The 17822-nt window shown below is 43.4% G+C and overlaps 1 protein-coding gene across 1 annotated transcript in view; it reads right to left on the reverse strand.

Annotated features, from left to right (window-relative positions):
* The window catches only part of NLGN4X (neuroligin 4 X-linked), a 239939-nt gene that overhangs the window by 113183 nt on the left and 108934 nt on the right, over nucleotides 1–17822 (reverse strand). The window contains exon 2 of the mRNA XM_077754700.1: nucleotides 12016–12168. Coding sequence (XP_077610826.1) covers nucleotides 12016–12168 — 153 coding nt within the window. The remainder of the gene's footprint in view (nucleotides 1–12015; nucleotides 12169–17822) is intronic.

Consider the following 17822-nt stretch of genomic DNA (forward strand, 5'->3'; position numbering starts at 1 on the left):
GGTTCCCCCCCCACCCCCACCCCCCGCCTCTCTTCCCCACTCGTGCTGTCTCTGTCTTTCTCAAAAATAAATAAACGAATTAAAAACAAAAACTTTTAACAACTCAATAAAAGCGGAGTACCCCAATAAAAAAGGGCAAAGGATCTGAATCGACATTTCTCTGAGGAAGATGTATGGCCCATAAGCATGTGAGAAGATGTTCAACACCACTCGCCTTCAGGGAAATGTATATCGAATATGGTACCTCTTTGCACGCACTAGGATGGCTCTAGTAAACAGACAGACGTGAGCGAGTGCAGGTGAGACAAGTTCCTTTGGGTGGTACCAACGCAGCTCCTTTCGGAAAGAAGGTGTAAGTCACTCAAATCGTTAGAGTATCATAAGGCCCAGCTACTGTACTCCTAGCTACATACACAAGAGAAAAGCTTCCGTAGAATCCCACAAAAACTTGCACATGACTGTCTAAGGTGCCGCTATACGTGATATCCCCAAAGTGGACACAACCAAAATGCTCACCAAAAGATGAGTGGATAAATGAAATGTGTCAATGGACTATTATTTGAAGTTTTTTCTAAAGTTTATTTATGTTTGATAGAGAGAGACAGACAAAGTGTGAGCAGGGGAGGGTCAGAGACAGAGGGAGACACAGAATCCAAAGCAGGCTCCAGGCTCTTGAGCTGTCAGCACAGAGCCCCACACTGGGCTCGAGCCCACAGAATGTGAAACCATGACCTGAGCCGAAGTCAAGAGTGGACACTTAACCAACTGAGCCACCCAGGTGCCCCCAATGGATTATTATTTGGCCATGAAAAAATAAAGTCCTCCTAGAGGCTACAACACGGATGGACCTTAAAAACATTCTGCTCAAAAGATTAACAACAGAACTCACCTATGAGCCAGCAACAGCACTGCTAGGAATTTACCCAAGGGATACAGGAGTGCTGGTGCACAGGGGTTCACAGCAGACTTTCAAGAAGAGCCTAAATGTCTATCAACTGACGAATGGATCAAGATGTGGTTTATCTATACAGTGGAATAGTACATGGCAATGAGCCCATGTGGTGTAGGACTCCATTTATATGAGAGTGTCTGGGAAAGGCAAAGCCATAGAGAAGATATATCAGGGATTGCTTAACTCTTTGGGGCTTAGCGGGGTGGGGAATACGTATGGGGTTTGCTTTTGGAGTGATGATAATGTTCGAAAATTAGGGGGTGCCTGGGTGGCTCAGTCGCTTGAGCGTCCTACTTCAGTTTAGGTCATGATCTCACAATTTGTGAGTTCAAGCTGCATGTCAGGCTCTGTGCTCACAGCTCAGAGCTTAGAGCCTGCTTCAGATTCTGTGTCTCCCTCTCTCTCTGTCCCTCCCCCACGTGTGCTGTCTCTGTCTGTCTCTCTCTCTCTGAAAAATAAGCATTTAAAAAATGTAAAAGAAAAAAAAAACAACCTCAGCTCTGGTTGCTGGTTCCAATCTGTGACTATACTAACAGCCACTGAACTGTACACTTCTTTTTTTTTAAGTTTTATGTATTTAAGTCATCTCTACACCCCATCAAGACATGGGGCTTGAACTCACAATCTGGAGATCAAGAATCGCATGCTCTTCCGACCGAGCCAGCCAGGCACCCCATTGATTAGTACCCTTCAAACGTGCCCATGGCATATAAAGTACTTTAAATGAAGGATACAGATGAGAAGGGAGGAGTGTAGACATGCCCAGTGGCTCATTTCGAAGATTAAGAAAGATGAGGATGCATTAAAAGCCACAAAAACTATTTGGAGGGCCAGAGGAAATGTTTATGACGTCTAAGTGGTCCTCTGGAGGACAGTTTTGATGAAATAGGATTAAAAAGAAGGAAATGCATTAAGCAGGCAAGAAAAGGGGATGAAATAGACATAGAACTTAAAAAAAATCAAGAGTGCTGAAAAAGGGGACGAAACAGAGATGAGGTGACATTCACTCAGGATGCTTTCTTGGTAAGAAGTGACTTCCATGCATGCTTTAACAGAAGCTCTATAGAAAATCATGAGTGGTTGGGGCGCCTGGGTGGCTTAGTCGGTTAAGCGTCCGACTTTCGCTTAGGTCATGATCTCGCGGTTCGTGGGTTCGAGCCCCGCGTCGGGCTCTGTGCTGACTGCCAGCTCAGAGCCTGGAGCCTGTTTCAGTCTGTGACTCCCTTTCTCTCTGACCCTCCCCTGCTCACGCTGTCTCTCTCTCTCTCTCTCTCCTAGAAATAAATAAAACATTACATGGGTAAAAAAGAAAATCATGAGTGGTATTTTTAGAGGATATAGGTTGATGCGTAGAAGGGAGAGAGAAAGCAGTGAGGGGAAAGGATATTCACAGGTTAAGGACGTATGGAAAACAGGCACTCGGGGGGGCGGGTGGTGGTGTCTTCTGTGTGTCCAGAAAGCAGAGGATGGAGTTAAAAAAAATATTTACATATATGGGGCGCCTGAGTGGCTCCGTCGGTTGAGTGTCCAACTTTGGCTCAGGTCACGATCTCACGGTTCATGGGTTCAAGCCCCGCGTTGGGCTCTGTGCTGACAGTTCAGAGCCTGGAGCTGCTTCAGATTCTGTGTCTCCCTCTCTTTCTGACCCTCCCTTGCTGTGGTCTGTTTCCTTCAAAAATAAACATTTTTTAAATTAAAAAAATAATTTATATATAAATATGGCATAGTATACACATATATGCATATATCTGTATACAATATGTGTATATATAAATATATGTGTATGTGTGTATATATGGCATATCATTAATAAAAAAAAGAGGTACAGGACCATCTAAACCATTATCAGGATATTTTAGTAAAGACGCAGGGTCACTCTCAATAAGAGAAATTATTTCTCAATCCAGACTGGAAATATTTCCTCATTCTAAAACAGTTCTCTCACTTCTGGTACAACTCTTACTTCTATTGCGTAGAATTGATGGTGTTTTTCTAGAAGGTCAGGTCATACCTCTGTCTATACCAAAATGTGTGACTTTTTTTAAAGTTTATTTTTTTATTTTTGAGGGACAGAGACAGAGACCAGGGGAGGAGCAGACTGAAAGGCAGAGAGAGAGAATCCCAAGCAGGCTCCACACTGTCAGCGCAGAGACAAACGCAGGGCTCGAACTCACACACCGTGAGACCATGACCTGAGCTGAAATCAACAGACGCTTAACCAACTGAGTCACCCAGGTGCCCTCAAAATGTATTTATTTTCTTAAGAATATTTTTAACTTTTTTTTTTCATTTTTGAGAGACAGAGCATGAGTCAGGGAGGGGCAGAGAGAGAGGAAGACACAGAATCCCAAGCAGGGCCTGGGGTCTGAGCTGTCAGCAGAGCCCGATGCGGGGCTCAAACCCACAAACTTTGAGACCGTGAGCTGAAGTCGGATGCTTAACTGACTGAGCCATCCAGGCTGTTGTACTGAATGCAATGAAAATCATGCATGCAATGGCATATTATTAACAGAATCACCAAAGCCTTCCACTGATTTACCTGCATAAAGATTTTATCTCATCCACAGCTAATGGCCAAAGGATGGTTGCATGCAGTGTTCTACAATAGTTCTGATATTTTTTATACTGGAAATTGCATGCCTCATTCAAAAAAGCTACTGTTATTTTTTTTTTTAAATAAAGGATACACTATCCTAAGCAGTAGGCTTAACATACCTAAGCAATATGTTCCTCTGTAATTTTATTTGAGAAATACATTTGCATTGTTAAATCTACAAGGCAGGTGTGCTATCTGAGTGATAGTTTTCTTCCAGAAAAATTCACTTTGAATCTGTAACCTTACATCCACTGGGGTCATTTTCATGAGGCCAATGACTTCTTGACATGTGACTCGTCAAAAATAGGAAGGTATCTTCAAGAATAGGGCCCTCCGGGGAATCCCTGCCGCGGGCTGTGCGCACATCTGTGCCTTCTTGTAAAGGAGGTGTAAGCAGGTGTTCAGGAAAAGGGCAGAAGAAAGAAAAACTGACCTGTAAGCCAGACTTGTATAGTCAGGGAGCGTTTCCACCTTAGCGGTTTATAAATGCCCTGCCTTTTGCAGATCCTTCCATTGTATGACTTTTTTTAAAATGTTTATTTTTGAGACAGAGAGAGACAGAGATTGAGGCGGGGAGGGTCAGAGAGAGAGGGAGACACAGAATCAGAAGCAGGCTCCAGGCTCCGAGCTGTCGGCACAGAGCCTGGCGCGGGGCTCGAACCCATGAACTACGAGATCATGACCTGAGCAGAAGTTGGGCGCCTAAATGACTGAGCCACACAGGCGCCCCTCCATTTTGTGAGTTAAAAGTACTCATTTCCTTGACCATATGGAGGGAAGACAAGATATGAACTTTGGAGGTATTTATCTTGTTAGGGATGATTTAAAACCCACTTCTCGGACAGAATGATCGGCAGAATCTGAAATACCGGCCACGTCCATCAAGCTAATGGATTCTGACCTTCAGGTTCAACGCTCCTCCTTGGAAATTCCTACCTTCCTCCCGTGCCCTAATGCCCATCACTGCATTCCTTGTCGGTAGAAGGATGCCTGTATCGTGCATTCCCCATGAAGACAGCGGCCATTTTACCTTCAACAACTAAAAAGGATCGACTGTTCATACCCTGGATAGGAAGCAAAATTAAGAAAACATGCAAAAGAAAGATCGTGTCTTCTTTTCGAATTAATAATCAGAAACGGACTCTGGTCTGAATGCAAACATTCCCAGGAAGGGAGTTTTTACGGGTGACCCCGTGTGATTGTTAACTCAAGCTCACACGCTACTCTGCAATCAGTGAGGTGGAAACGATTGTATTTACTTCATAGTTTCTTCAATCGAGGGTGTCCCAATAGCTTGATTTCCAAAAATGACGATGCACACGGAAATAAAATTCCACCTTCCTTGAGGAAATTCTGAATCATTCACAAAGGATCAAGAACATTCTCCATAGCATGGCACCGACTGGTCAATAGTTACACTCACTTGATATTAAAAGAAAAAAGGCTTTGGTTCTAACTTCTCCTGACCGTGGTTTTCTTCATCCCCCCCCCCCCCCCAAAAAAACCCCCACAGTAAAACAAAAAAACAAAGANTTTCTGTCTTGTTCATGTCCACCTTCCCATGAAGTCATCTTCCTCATTACAACGGCCTGACCCCCTGCAATGCCTACCATGTCTGCTCCCAGGGTCCTCTGATTCCCAAACGCAGGACTCTTATTTGCTGAATAAGTCAAACCAATGCAGTGGGCATTTTCAGCCACCAGGAGGCAGAAGAGGAAAGTCCAAGCCAACAGTCACCAAGGGCAGAATAGGACCATGAACCGGTCCAGGCCCAGAGCCCAGGTTCTACACCAGCAAAAACAAAGACCTGATGATGGTGTTTCCAAGTGGCTTTGACATGCATGGAAACCTCTGATGAAGAAGACAACGGAAGACAATGCATTTAAAAGGTGGGGGGGTGGGGGTGGGAACATTTCCCGGTTTTTCTATTTTGCATAAATTTTGGCACAGGGAAGAAACAAGACTAAGTCTCCCTTGAGCAATGTATGCACCCTATGGGTGTGTTATCTGGAGTATATATATCGGTCCACACCAGCCCATCTGACAGGGTCACATGAGCAGGGAGTGCAGGAGGGAGACCCAGAGGCTATCCCCGGGGGTTCACCATCTCCACCACCGCCACAGGGGATATAACCCCAAGGGTACCTTCCCATCCATTCCACCACCGACTTTCAATATCCTGGATCTGAGTGCTCCCACACAACTGCTCTCGCCCCTGGATCCCATTTCCCACTATGTCTCCCCAATTCCTNGTTGGAACATTTCCCGGTTTTTCTATTTTGCATAAATTTTGGCACAGGGAAGAAACAAGACTAAGTCTCCCTTGAGCAATGTATGCACCCTATGGGTGTGTTATCTGGAGTATATATATCGGTCCACACCAGCCCATCTGACAGGGTCACATGAGCAGGGAGTGCAGGAGGGAGACCCAGAGGCTATCCCCGGGGGTTCACCATCTCCACCACCGCCACAGGGGATATAACCCCAAGGGTACCTTCCCATCCATTCCACCACCGACTTTCAATATCCTGGATCTGAGTGCTCCCACACAACTGCTCTCGCCCCTGGATCCCATTTCCCACTATGTCTCCCCAATTCCTTTACTTTTGCATGGTTATGTATACTTCCCTAAAATCAACACTTCCCTTTTCCTCTCTACCCCTTGAATCTTTCACCACATTTTATTTTTTTAATGTTTATTTTTGAGAGAAAGAGAGACAGAGCGTGAGCAGAAGAGGGGCAGAGACAGAGGGAGGAAGAGAATCTGAAGCAGCTCCAGGCTCTGAGTTGTCAGCACAGAGCCCGACATAGGGCTTAAACCCACAAACCATGTGATCATGACCTGAGCCGGAGTCGGATGCCCAACTGACTGAGCCACCCAGGAGCCCCTACCTGCATTTTAAATGCAGGTGAGCAATGCATGGTTTCTAAGACACAGAGAGGCAACACTCCCAGTGGGAAATCAAATCAGGGCAAACCTGTAGTGAGATGAGACCATAATGGAGCCAGGAGGGCAGCATCTCTGCGAGCAGATCGTCAAAGTGGGGGGATTACTGTTTTCCTTTATATATACACCTGTGAACATTTGACTGGATCGAGAAGATGTGTTCCATTTGTAATTTAAAACAAAATCCTTAAGGGGCGCCTGGGTGGCTCAGTCAGTCAGGCATCTGACTCTGAATTTTGGCTCCGGTCATGATCTCAGGGTTTGTGAGATCAAGCCCTGCACTGGGCTCCGTGCTGACAGCACAAAGCCTACTTGGGATCCTCTACCCCCACCCACCACGTGTCTCAAAATAAATAAACTTTAAAACATTACAATAAAAAAGCAAACCAAAATCCTTAGTAAGAGATGAAAACAAACCAAAGACAGCAAAGTGTCTAAGAAAAAAATAAAATGGTGCAATTAGCAAATAGCAAACAACAAACTCTCCAAAACTGGAGGAGATGCACTCTGGTACAGCAGCTTGACATTTTCAGCACAGGTACCTAAGGCGTATTATAGGGACCCAGCAAGTTATCACGATGTAAAATGGTCGTGCAGGTGGCACACAGTATGTAATTCAGATCATAGGTCTTTACAGGGACGTATCGAACCTCTGCCCCAATGATTCCCAGACTCCTTTTGCGCAGTGGACTCGCACATGGAACATCAACATATCAAAGGCATGACGGCGAGAGTCCTCTGGTTGATGTCAAAGAGCTGCGTGCAAATGCCACCCACCTACCCTGCATTTCAGCGGGAACCTGAGACCCCATGAAGGAGACCAGAACCGGGAAGGGGGACGCACCATCAGAGCAGGCATATGGCTCAAATCCCGTGAATTTTAGTCTACTGATTGATTTTAATGTTTATTTATTATTTTGAGAGAGAGAGAGAGAGAGAGAGAGAGGGAGAGAGACAGCGCTAGCAGGGGAGGGGCAGAGACAGGGAGACACAGAATCCGAAGCAGGTTCCAGGCTCTGAGCTGTCAGCACAGAGTCCGACACGGGGCTCGAACCCACGAACCGTGAGATCATGACCCGGGCCAAAGTCAGATGCCCAACCAACCGAGCCACCCAGGCGTCCCCAAATCATGTGAATTTTAATCCGATTGCTCTTTTGGCCCAGCAAGTGCACTCCCTTTATTTCAAGCCATTTCTGCATTAGGTTCAAAGTTTCGACACCACCGCATACAAATGAAGTGACGCAATTACTGACCTTAAAGACAACCTCAGGATGAGCCGTACGCAACCTTCCCAGAGACAAACATTTTAGAACAGAAAGAACACCTGAGAAACGAGCAGGTGCTTCCCGTACTTTTTCGAATGCTTGAAAAAGTCAGTTATATAAATCGACGGGCAACATTTCCTAAAATGGTACAGTACCTGTCAGGCGAGAAACCCAGGAACGTCGCCATCTGGCTTGGTGGTGTTGACTCCATTACGGGCAGCGCGCAGCAGACGGGCACCCAAGGTGGAACAGCAATCCCACCCCGGCTGGCCCCTAAAGCGTTAGATCTCCATGCCGCTGCGGGGGTGCAGACCGCCCTCCGCGAGCTCCGTGATAATGAACGAGCTATCAAGACCCACGTGGAGGTGCAGAAGAACACACTGTACGCGTCACAGTCACAATTTTGTATCTGGATCAACTAAAAAGTGCATCTGACATTTTGGGTAACTAAGGAAGCCGCATCGGTGCCGAACTCAGTCTGTCGTTTACCTGATTCATGCTTCATACTGAGGGGAAGGCTAGATGTGGGATCTCAGTGGACAAACTATAGACTTGAGCCTTCCCTCAGCCCTGAGCTGGGATCTCAGCACTGATCCCCACAAGCGGTGTTGCTGGGAGTCAACCCTTCACCTCCACGCCTCTCTTTCTTTGCAAGTAAAGTAAGCGAACCCATCCAACGGGCTTTGTGAGGATTAAGTGAGCACCTACAGCGATCCGTGGCTGGCCAACAGCTGGCTCTCAATGAGTGGGTGCTATTGCATACAAGTCAGACCGTTGTGAAGCCAAAGTAACTGAAAGCGTGCACGAGGCTTCAAGTTGCAGTAGTGATACCCAAAAGTAGTGTTACCATGTGAGGTAAACTCAAATGAATGTTTTAAATGGAGGTAGAATGAAGACTCAACATGGAAAGACAAATGGGAGACAATGAAAGAGGGAATGGACAGGTAAGAGCCCCAAATAAATAAATTCCAGGTATTTCCACCAGAAAGCATTTGTGAGGACATTCCTCTTACATGTCTAAGGTCTCTGGACGCTCATCTCAAAAAAAATAGGTAAGTAAGAGGTAGATCTGAGGGTACTCGAATGTTCGATATGCATGCCTTCCTAATGACCAAGGTGTAGACTGTAAGAGAAAGTGTGTTTATAAAAGAGCATCTTTTTTGGAAATAAATGGAAGACCAGTCCGATGACTAGACTTCACGGAGACATGAATAATGACCTTCTAGCTCTGATGATACCACCCAGCTTGCCTGGCTCCATTCCAGTGTATTAATAGCATATTAACAGCCCTCAAAGTATTCCGGACTAGACAACAAATTATATGGCTGATGGCTGGTGAGACCGTGTCACACTGTTCTGAGTAAAGAAAACATTCATATTCCAAAAAGCAAGGGTCTTATAATCATTAACTTTTTAAATTAAGGCTCAGGTTAGAGGGCAGTATTTGATAGTACGATTACGTATTTCACCGGCTGGGATTTCATGTGCAAAGCGACAATATTTGTATGTCGTCCGGCGGTATGAGTCAGAGTGGAAATTATAAGGTATTTGGTGTTCTCGCTGCCAGCACTGGGCTATAAGACTTCACACACAAAGCCCGTAAGCTTTTATATTAGATGTGCAATCATCTTGCAAGGCAGGGAATGCTAGATCCCTGTACAGAGACTCCGAAAGGAATTGGCTGCTTTCCTGAACATCACAGCACAGACGTGGGATGGGGGAAGACGCTCGTTCCCTTCTGCCTCGTTCTGAAATCTGTGTTCGTTCCCTGCACCAGCCTCCTGTACCATAATTCCTGTTGTTAAACCCTCTCGTTTGGGTGGGAAAACAGTATTTATTACTCCATGAAAACAATAATACCAAACAATATTTTTCCCTTTCGTAGACAGAAAAAGAGCACTTATGCACTAATGACTCTCTGAAGACGAAACTCAACGTTTCAACGTTTTGCTAAAAACATATCTCTTCGTCTCAGAAGCACTAATTAGAACGTCCGTCGCCACGCACGGTGGTGCCATTTTATTCGATCGTCTTTTTGAATATCGGGATGGCAATGGTTTAAAAATATTTCTCAAGACTGAAAATAGCCTGCTTCCTGCACGCGAAAAGGAAGTGCCCCGTAGCAGTGTTTAAGAGGATCGGGAAGAAATGCAAGATCTGCGATAAAGATAAACCAAGTCACATTTCAGCATCTCTCGCACTCTAACGGGCCAAGTTGGCACATTTCACCCCAGCAAATAAAAGGGGGTCTGTGGCGTTCTCAGGGCCTCCACAGTAGCTCATTCGTGGGATGTAAATAGACGGGCATAGAGATGCTAAATCGATTCTTTGATTTCTCTGTCGCCCACTACGGCTCTCTGTTTTGCCACCGACTTCTTTTTTAACTCTCAGGAGCAAAAGGTAGACTTAACATTTTTCAGTGGGAAAAATTTTGAGAGCAAACTTTTATCTTTTCCTTAAATTATCTGTATGCATACATATGTGCATGTGCACCTATATGTATATATATGCGTATGTAAATATACACATTTATACATGTGTGTGTATACAGTGGGTATGTGTGTTCATAATCCCACAGCATTTCCCAGATCTGCACAAACAGGCCAAACTGATAAGGAATCACCGTGTAGACAGAGCTCCATACTACTGCTGGGCTTTGGGGGTGGGAATCAATTTCCTTTCAAATCTAACCTTTTAAGGAACATCAACACATCGTGCACACAAGAGAATATTCTGTCACTCCACCAAAGCAAGGATTTGTTCAATGGGCATTGCTTCATCAGAAAACAGAGCCCAGAGCCCCGTCCTCGGTCTGATGATGCTACGCGGGGGGCCCATACACTGCCCTCTTCGAAAAGGCAATGCGCACACAACCCTGACACGCTGTTTCCTCTCTCCACGCCTTTGTCGGGAACGGACCTTTTGTGAAAGATCAAGAAACACAATTTCCTGTTTCCAGGACTAGCGGCCAAAGCAATTAGCCAGAAAGTGCCGAAGAATGTTCAGAAATGAAGGCAATCATTGCCATGTGATGTTAACCACAATGATTCTACAAAGACCTGGCTCACAGGACCTATGAAAACAGAAGAACTAAAATCATAAACCGACAGGGCTCTTGACACTAATGCTTTTTACTTTCGTTAACGTACAAATACCCACGGGGAATTTCCAGGACTTTATCAATGCTCCAAAAGGCTCAACTCTGCAAACCACTGTGGGTGATTTGCATTTGTAAATTACGGATGCATATCTACCTCTCACCCCGCTCCAGGGGGCTTTCCTTGGTGGATGTTTTCACATGTAAATGATGAAAAATGCTCAAAATAAAATGAAAACCTCAAGGTGAAACTAAAATAATTCCTGGTAATATTTGTGCATTTGGAGAGAACATTTTGAGCCTTAGATTTTGTTTGGCAAAGCTCCACTGGCTCACTCTGTTTTTTAATTTACTGTAACTGACACATTTCACTCGTCAGAACCACACTGTCAGAGCTTTACGGCACCATCGCAATGCACTGTTGTCTTAAAAACAAACGTTTTCACGTATGCCTAGGAATATTAGTCATCCAGTATACAACGGTAGACAAAAAGATAAATCTCAAAATATCGACCATCCCAAATATCTATTTTTCCAAGCCCCCAGTGCGGAAAAATGAAACAAACAGCAAAACCACGCAGAGCTTTTACTTGTGGATTTCCGTGCACTTATCCAGTGACCTCTTATCGTCAATCAGAAACTGTCGCAGATTTGAAATCAGAGCCAAGGTCCACTGTATGCAAATATAATGGTCATTGTAACCCCACAGCAGAGGCACAATGGTCACAGATGGTCAGTTAAGGAATTAGGTGAAAGGTTTTCCAACACAGAAGCTAAAGACAACCAAAGAAATCTAGTATCTGTGGCCATCATCACCTCTTCCCAAAGTATCACCCATCAGCAAATGTGTTCCCTCTACAGAGCTGTGTCCCACAACAAAGTATTCATTTGGCCCAAAGATAGAAAAGCGTTTCAGTAAAACTGCATTTGAATTTGGAGTCTGCCTTTGTTGGAGGAAGGATAGGGGTTCCCTAAAATACAACTCAAGAGTTAAAAATTGCATGCCGGAAAAAGGCGACCGAACATCTCCTGTAGGGAGTCCAGGGAAACAGAACGTTCCAAGGGCTGGAATGACATAGTTCAAATCCGCTAGAAAGTACAATAAAAGCTCCACTTTGCCACTGCCCCTTGCACGCGCACCCAATGCCGGCACTCACCCAGAATTCCCAGTCGGTAGTTAATCGTGATCACGATGACGTTGCCGTAGCTGGCCAGCACGCTGCCGTCTATCATGTTCCCAGTGCCCTCCATGTAGGATCCGCCGTGGATATAGACCATGACCGGCTTCTTACTGTTCTGATCATGGATGTCTGGAAAAGAAAATCAAGTAAGGAAACAGGATAAACAATCACCCTGAGGAACTGATGGTATGCAACGGGCAAAGGGCATGGATTACTATTTATTTTCCTTCTTTGCACTGCGATCAACCATGGATCTACTTGGGATCATATACACCTTGATAAGACTGCCTAAGAAAAGTGCTCAATGTCATTCTATTTTCTAGTCCCAGAAATGGTATTTTTGAGAAGCATATGGACATTTGAAGTAATAGGAAAGCCTATGTACATTTCCGTATCTATCTAAAACACTAAAATATAGAGGATTTCGATGAAATGCTTACTTCCTAAACAGGGCTCAACTCCTAAAAGGTGACTTATTAAAGAAGCACGTGGTATTATCATTCCATCATCTCAAGAAGTGTGCGCTCTGCTTCAAAACGATCGTTTATTTTTATCCTAAGTGCCGTCTTCATTCAAACATGAGACTACAGATGCATTTTCAACTTAAAAATGAGGATACAGGAGCACGAGTGAAGCTGATGGTGACAAACTCCAAGTAAAAGGTTAAAAAAAATTATCAACAGAACAGAAACGTGTAAAATCGAAAACAGAGCAAAACAAGGTGTCCAAGCAAAGTCTTTGTTCCAGTTCACTGACTGCAGTGAAGATCTCAACATAGTTAAGTAACAAAAACGAAAGAGATGTAGGGGGCGCCCGGGTGGCTCAGTGGGTTGAGCGTCCAAATTAGGCTCAGGTCATAACCTCCAAATTACGCTCAGGACCTCAGTTCAAGCCTAGGTCAGGCTCGGTGCTGACAGCTCAGAGCCTGATGCCTGCTTCACATTCTGTGTCTCCCTTTCCCTCTGTCCCTCCTCCACTCATGCTCTGTCTGTCTGTCTCTCTCTCTCAAGAGTAAACAAACATTTAAAAAATTAAAAACAAAAAAACCCCTAAAGAGATGTAATAGATATGACACAAGACTCTGACCTCAAGATGAAATGACTGACATGCAATATATTTTCGGAGGGATATAAACTCCCATGGAGATTTGCAACCACCAGCTGCTCTTGGTAATAACTTCGTGGCTCTATTTCACAACGATGTAAAAACAGTGTTTCGAAATGGTCTCTAAGGTCAGAAATTCGGAGACCCTGTGTCCATTTGTGGAGCCCACTTTCTGAACAGGTACTGATTAAATCACCCGTTTAAATCAGTCCTTAGGTTTATGTTTAACGTATACGAGTGACCTCAATTATATTTCTGAGTATCTATTTGTATATAGAGATATATTCACATATGTGTATAAATAATGTATATCTCTGTATGTCGTCAAAAGAAACCCAAATGTACCCAGTGTATGCTTATTGTCACCTTTTGTTTCAATAAGGTGTTTGTTTCTAGTCATTCAGCAAGACTCTTCTGACATCTCAAGAAAGGAATTGACAGGAAATGAACCACTATCATTTGGGTGGGGGGAGGGGCTGCTAATAAAATGAATTGTGATCCCAATCTCAAAACGAGTTCATCGGCTGCCCCAGTAAGGCAGCTGTGGAAACCCACTGGTCACAGTCAAGGACAGAAAAGAGTGTCACAGTCACATGTCCCTGCGGATCCTGAATATGTAGCAGAAGAACAGATCTTATTTTCTCACATAAAACTCAAATATACAGTAAAAATCCTTTCTTAACCATTCGTTCAACCTGTGCTGCGTGACATTCTGAAATGCACGGCTGCCCGGGAAGCTGTGGGTTCTGTGCCATGTCTTCCTGCGTCTGGCTTCTGATCTGCTGGGTTTTGTTTTTAGCTGTACAGGCTGGCGGGTACTCTGCTGTGGACTCTGACGGCTACTTGAAGGGGTTTTCTCGGAGAAAATGCTAGGTTAACACCTCTAAGCCTCCCACACTCAGAGAATAAGGTTCCCCGTAAACTTGAGGAATAATAACAAGATGCCCTGTTAACTGAAAGTAAAAAATTAAAAAAAAAAAAAAAATCACAGGGTATTGGTATTCAATGAAAACTAGGGGGCATTTTACTGGGAATCAAGTTGCATTTCAAGCACTGGGACAACGGAGCCTAAGAATCAGATGGAAATGGTCTAATAAGAGATGCAGAATAAGAGGTAAATTATACCCCTGGCTGGTGTAAGAGAACCAAAAAAAAAAAAAAAAAAAAAAAGGGGGGGGGGAGGTGGTTTGGGTTTTAATACATTTTTTCTTGTTTTTTCTTTTTACATGATCTAATAGAATCTTTTAAATTTTTTTATTTTAATACATTGCTTTTCTTTTTTTTCTCTTTACATGATCTAACGCAATGTTTTTTTTTATCGTTTTGTTTTAATACATTTTTCAATTTACAGCAAACCGCAGGCATTCTGGGGCCTTGGGGCCTCCACAACGGAGACGTTGGTGGGTGAGTCGGGCGCAGGATGTGCTGTTCTGAGGCCATCAGGAAAGAGCTTGCAAACATGGGTAGGGACAGCCCTGGGAACACAGGGGTGTAACCGTAATAATAAAATAATGACAAAGTGAAGAGCAGGCATGAAACCAGCATTGGCCAAACATCTTGGACCCAGGCGGATTAAAGGGCACCATCACGGACTCCCTGCTGCCTGGCAGGGAGAAGTCCCCATGAGCTCCCCTGCCCTACCTTCTCTTTCCCCCCAAAAGCAAATGTTCTTCAAGGGCCTTGGTCCTGGGACGTAAATACAAGGAGGTCCCTGCACTTTGTTACTTGGACGGGAGAAATGTGCTTTCCACGAGCCTGCCCGGCAACTTACTGGGGACTTCGTTTCTTTGAAACCATTTGCTCTGCTGAAGGCAGAGGGTACAGTGTGGTCCTTGTGATTTAGAGGCCACGATCTTCCATATTTTCAAAAGCATCAGTTTAGTTCTGGTGGCTAATCTGTCGACCAATTTGGGATCTTTCAAGAGACAAAGTTTCATAGCAGACAAGCATTTTGGGGGGGGGGCGGGGGGAGACAAAAACGTTTTCAAAATAGCCGTGGTTTGAAAAGGAAAAGGTAGAGATGTAAGTTTTTGGCCTCTTTATTTTTCACATCTTCTCTATCCCTGTTTTCTCACCCTCCCCCCGCCCCCCGTTTAAATGCTGCTAAAAGGCAGGTGTCAGAGAGATGAGATCTCGTTAAACCACTTTTTCATGTATTTCACTGTGAGCCAGAGAAGAGTCTTTGAAACCTATTTTTGAATCCGGAAATCTAAAAAAAAAAAGAAAAGAAAAAAACAACGAAGCAAACAAAACCAGAAATGCCAGACACCCAAAAAGTTCTACAAAGGTGTCTTACAGAGTCTGGCAGCTCGTAGAAGGAACTTAGAAAACCAAATCTCCAAAATGCAATATTAACTTACAAGTAACTTGGGAAGGAAGAAAAGAAAGTATACATGCATATTCTAAAATTTCATTTTCTCTTCTTATGACCAAGCCAAAAAAAGGGGAAAAAAAAGGAAAAAGAAAAAGAAAAACATGGGATTCCTTGTAAATAACATTTTTTAACTCACTTCATATTTAGAAACGTGTATACTTCTCATAGGTGGCTTGCATTCATCGACAGGTCATTGGGATTAAAAAGCACAGTTGTTTCCAAACAAGAAGAAAATAAAGAAGCACACAAAAGTGTACTCATTTCAGAGAAGGGGAGGAAAAAGAGATTGAAATTAAAAAAAAATAGAGAGAGAGATATAAAATCATGCATCAGGGTCGAGCTTTGAAAAAACAAAAAATACCTGCATCTTCACCACGGTCATTACTGGTTATATCATCTGCGTTTTTCTTTGTGTTGGCTCCTGGGGTCATAATGAGAAGGAAAATAAAGGGAAAAAAAGAGAATTCAAAAACAACAGGTTTGCAAAAAAACCAGAAGAGAGATACTACCCAGTAAAAGAAAAAAAATGTCACACAAAAAGTTGAAATTTGTTACATTTGGATTTCAAAAAAATGAGGTAGGGGCGATGCAAAATGCATAAAAACATAAAGATGTCAAGAAGAACGAATTCAAAACATTACTTGTGAAAAATAGTCCCTATCCTGTGAAAATGCAGTTTGGGGCGGTTAAAATGATAGTACTCCAAAAAAAGAAAGAAAAAAAGAGCTAATGTGAGTTGGAAAAAAAAGAAAATTAAATTATTAACAAAGATTTCCCACATTCTCAAAAGAAATGCACATTAAATAATCAATGTTCCTCTAATTTTAACATATTACGATCTACATAAATTCATGAAATGTCACCGATACACTCTGGTTACCAAATTCCATAACGGAAGAAGAAAGACATTTATGTAATAAACACAGAAGGACCTTCAATTAAATACTTAAAATTGACATTAATTCCATGCAGATGAACTCAAAACACAGCATTTCAAATACAGATCAGAAATGGCAGTTAATTTGTTAATTTAAATCCTGAAAGTCACCTCTCACCAAGTGGCCAGAGAAGCACCCAATATTTGCTCCTGTTTACTAGAAACACAAACGCAATAACAAAACCACCATTTTCAATAAGGATTTCTGAAGATAAAACGTGATCAATCACGTTCTCTCTGTTTGAAACACTTATTAATATTACTTCAGTGTTATCACTCATTGAATTTAAGATAAATATGTAGTAAAGTCACCTACCTTGATGACCTGAAACATGAACGAGATAATGTCCATGTAGACAAAATATGAGGGGCGGGGTCCCCTCAACGACACCAAAAAGATTCTCTTCTGTATTTGGTATGTAGCGCGCCCTTTTCCTTTTTATGTTTTCCATATACAAGATGCCAAACCATTTAATAGAGATTGAATTGTTTGGCTAATTAGCTCAACTGTCTTCTTTTTATAGACAGACACAGGGTATGCATATTCCAGATCCAGTAACTTCAAAAGGGTCTGAACCACATCCTTCTAGAAGTTCTACGTAACTCAAAGGGACTCGGCATGTTTTGAAGCCGAGATGTGAAGCTGTGGTGTTTTTGTAGTCAGAGAAGCCTTGCATATTGTCTATATTATGTGGTTTAACACCTTTTACCAAGCACACCTGAGTGGGTAGGAAATCTGATTTGTTCATTTTTGAGGCTTAAATATTCTCACTGTCGAAAATTTCAAGCTACCAACGTAAGGTCCCCCTGAAGGTAGCTGCAGAGAGCTACCTGGGACGCCTAGAAACTCCAGCCTAATTCCAGCTCATCCTCCTAAAAGTAGAGTTGAGTCTTCGAGGAAGCCTCTCTCTTCCTTACAGAACTTTCACGTACAATCCCTTAGAAAAGTATTGTGACACTGATACGCCAATCTATGACAGTCATTAGCTTGATATCAACATCTATTTACATCCAACAATCCTACCGTAAATATCTAAAAAGGGGCACCTGGTCGGCTCAGTTGGTTAAGGGTCCGACTCTTGATCTCAGCTCAGGACATGACCTCGTGGTTCCTGAGATTGAGCCCCATGCCAGGCTCTGCAGTGACAGCTCAGAGCCGGCTTGGGATTCTCTCACTCCTTCTCTCTCTCTGCCCCTCTTCTGTTCGTGCACATGCACGCACTCACTCTCAAAAGAAACTTTTTAAAAACAAGTAAATACCGGCGTAAAGAATCTGTCTCAAAGCGAACTCGGGGACTGCATTTATGATAAAACTGTGTAGGCGCTTAAGAGGAAGGCCTTTGTTAGAGAACTATGCTGTGGGAATGA

The sequence above is a fragment of the Crocuta crocuta genome, unplaced genomic scaffold (genome assembly GCF_008692635.1).
Source record: "Crocuta crocuta isolate KB4526 unplaced genomic scaffold, BGI_CrCroc_1.0 scaffold221, whole genome shotgun sequence".
Taxonomy (NCBI): Eukaryota; Metazoa; Chordata; class Mammalia; order Carnivora; family Hyaenidae; genus Crocuta; species Crocuta crocuta.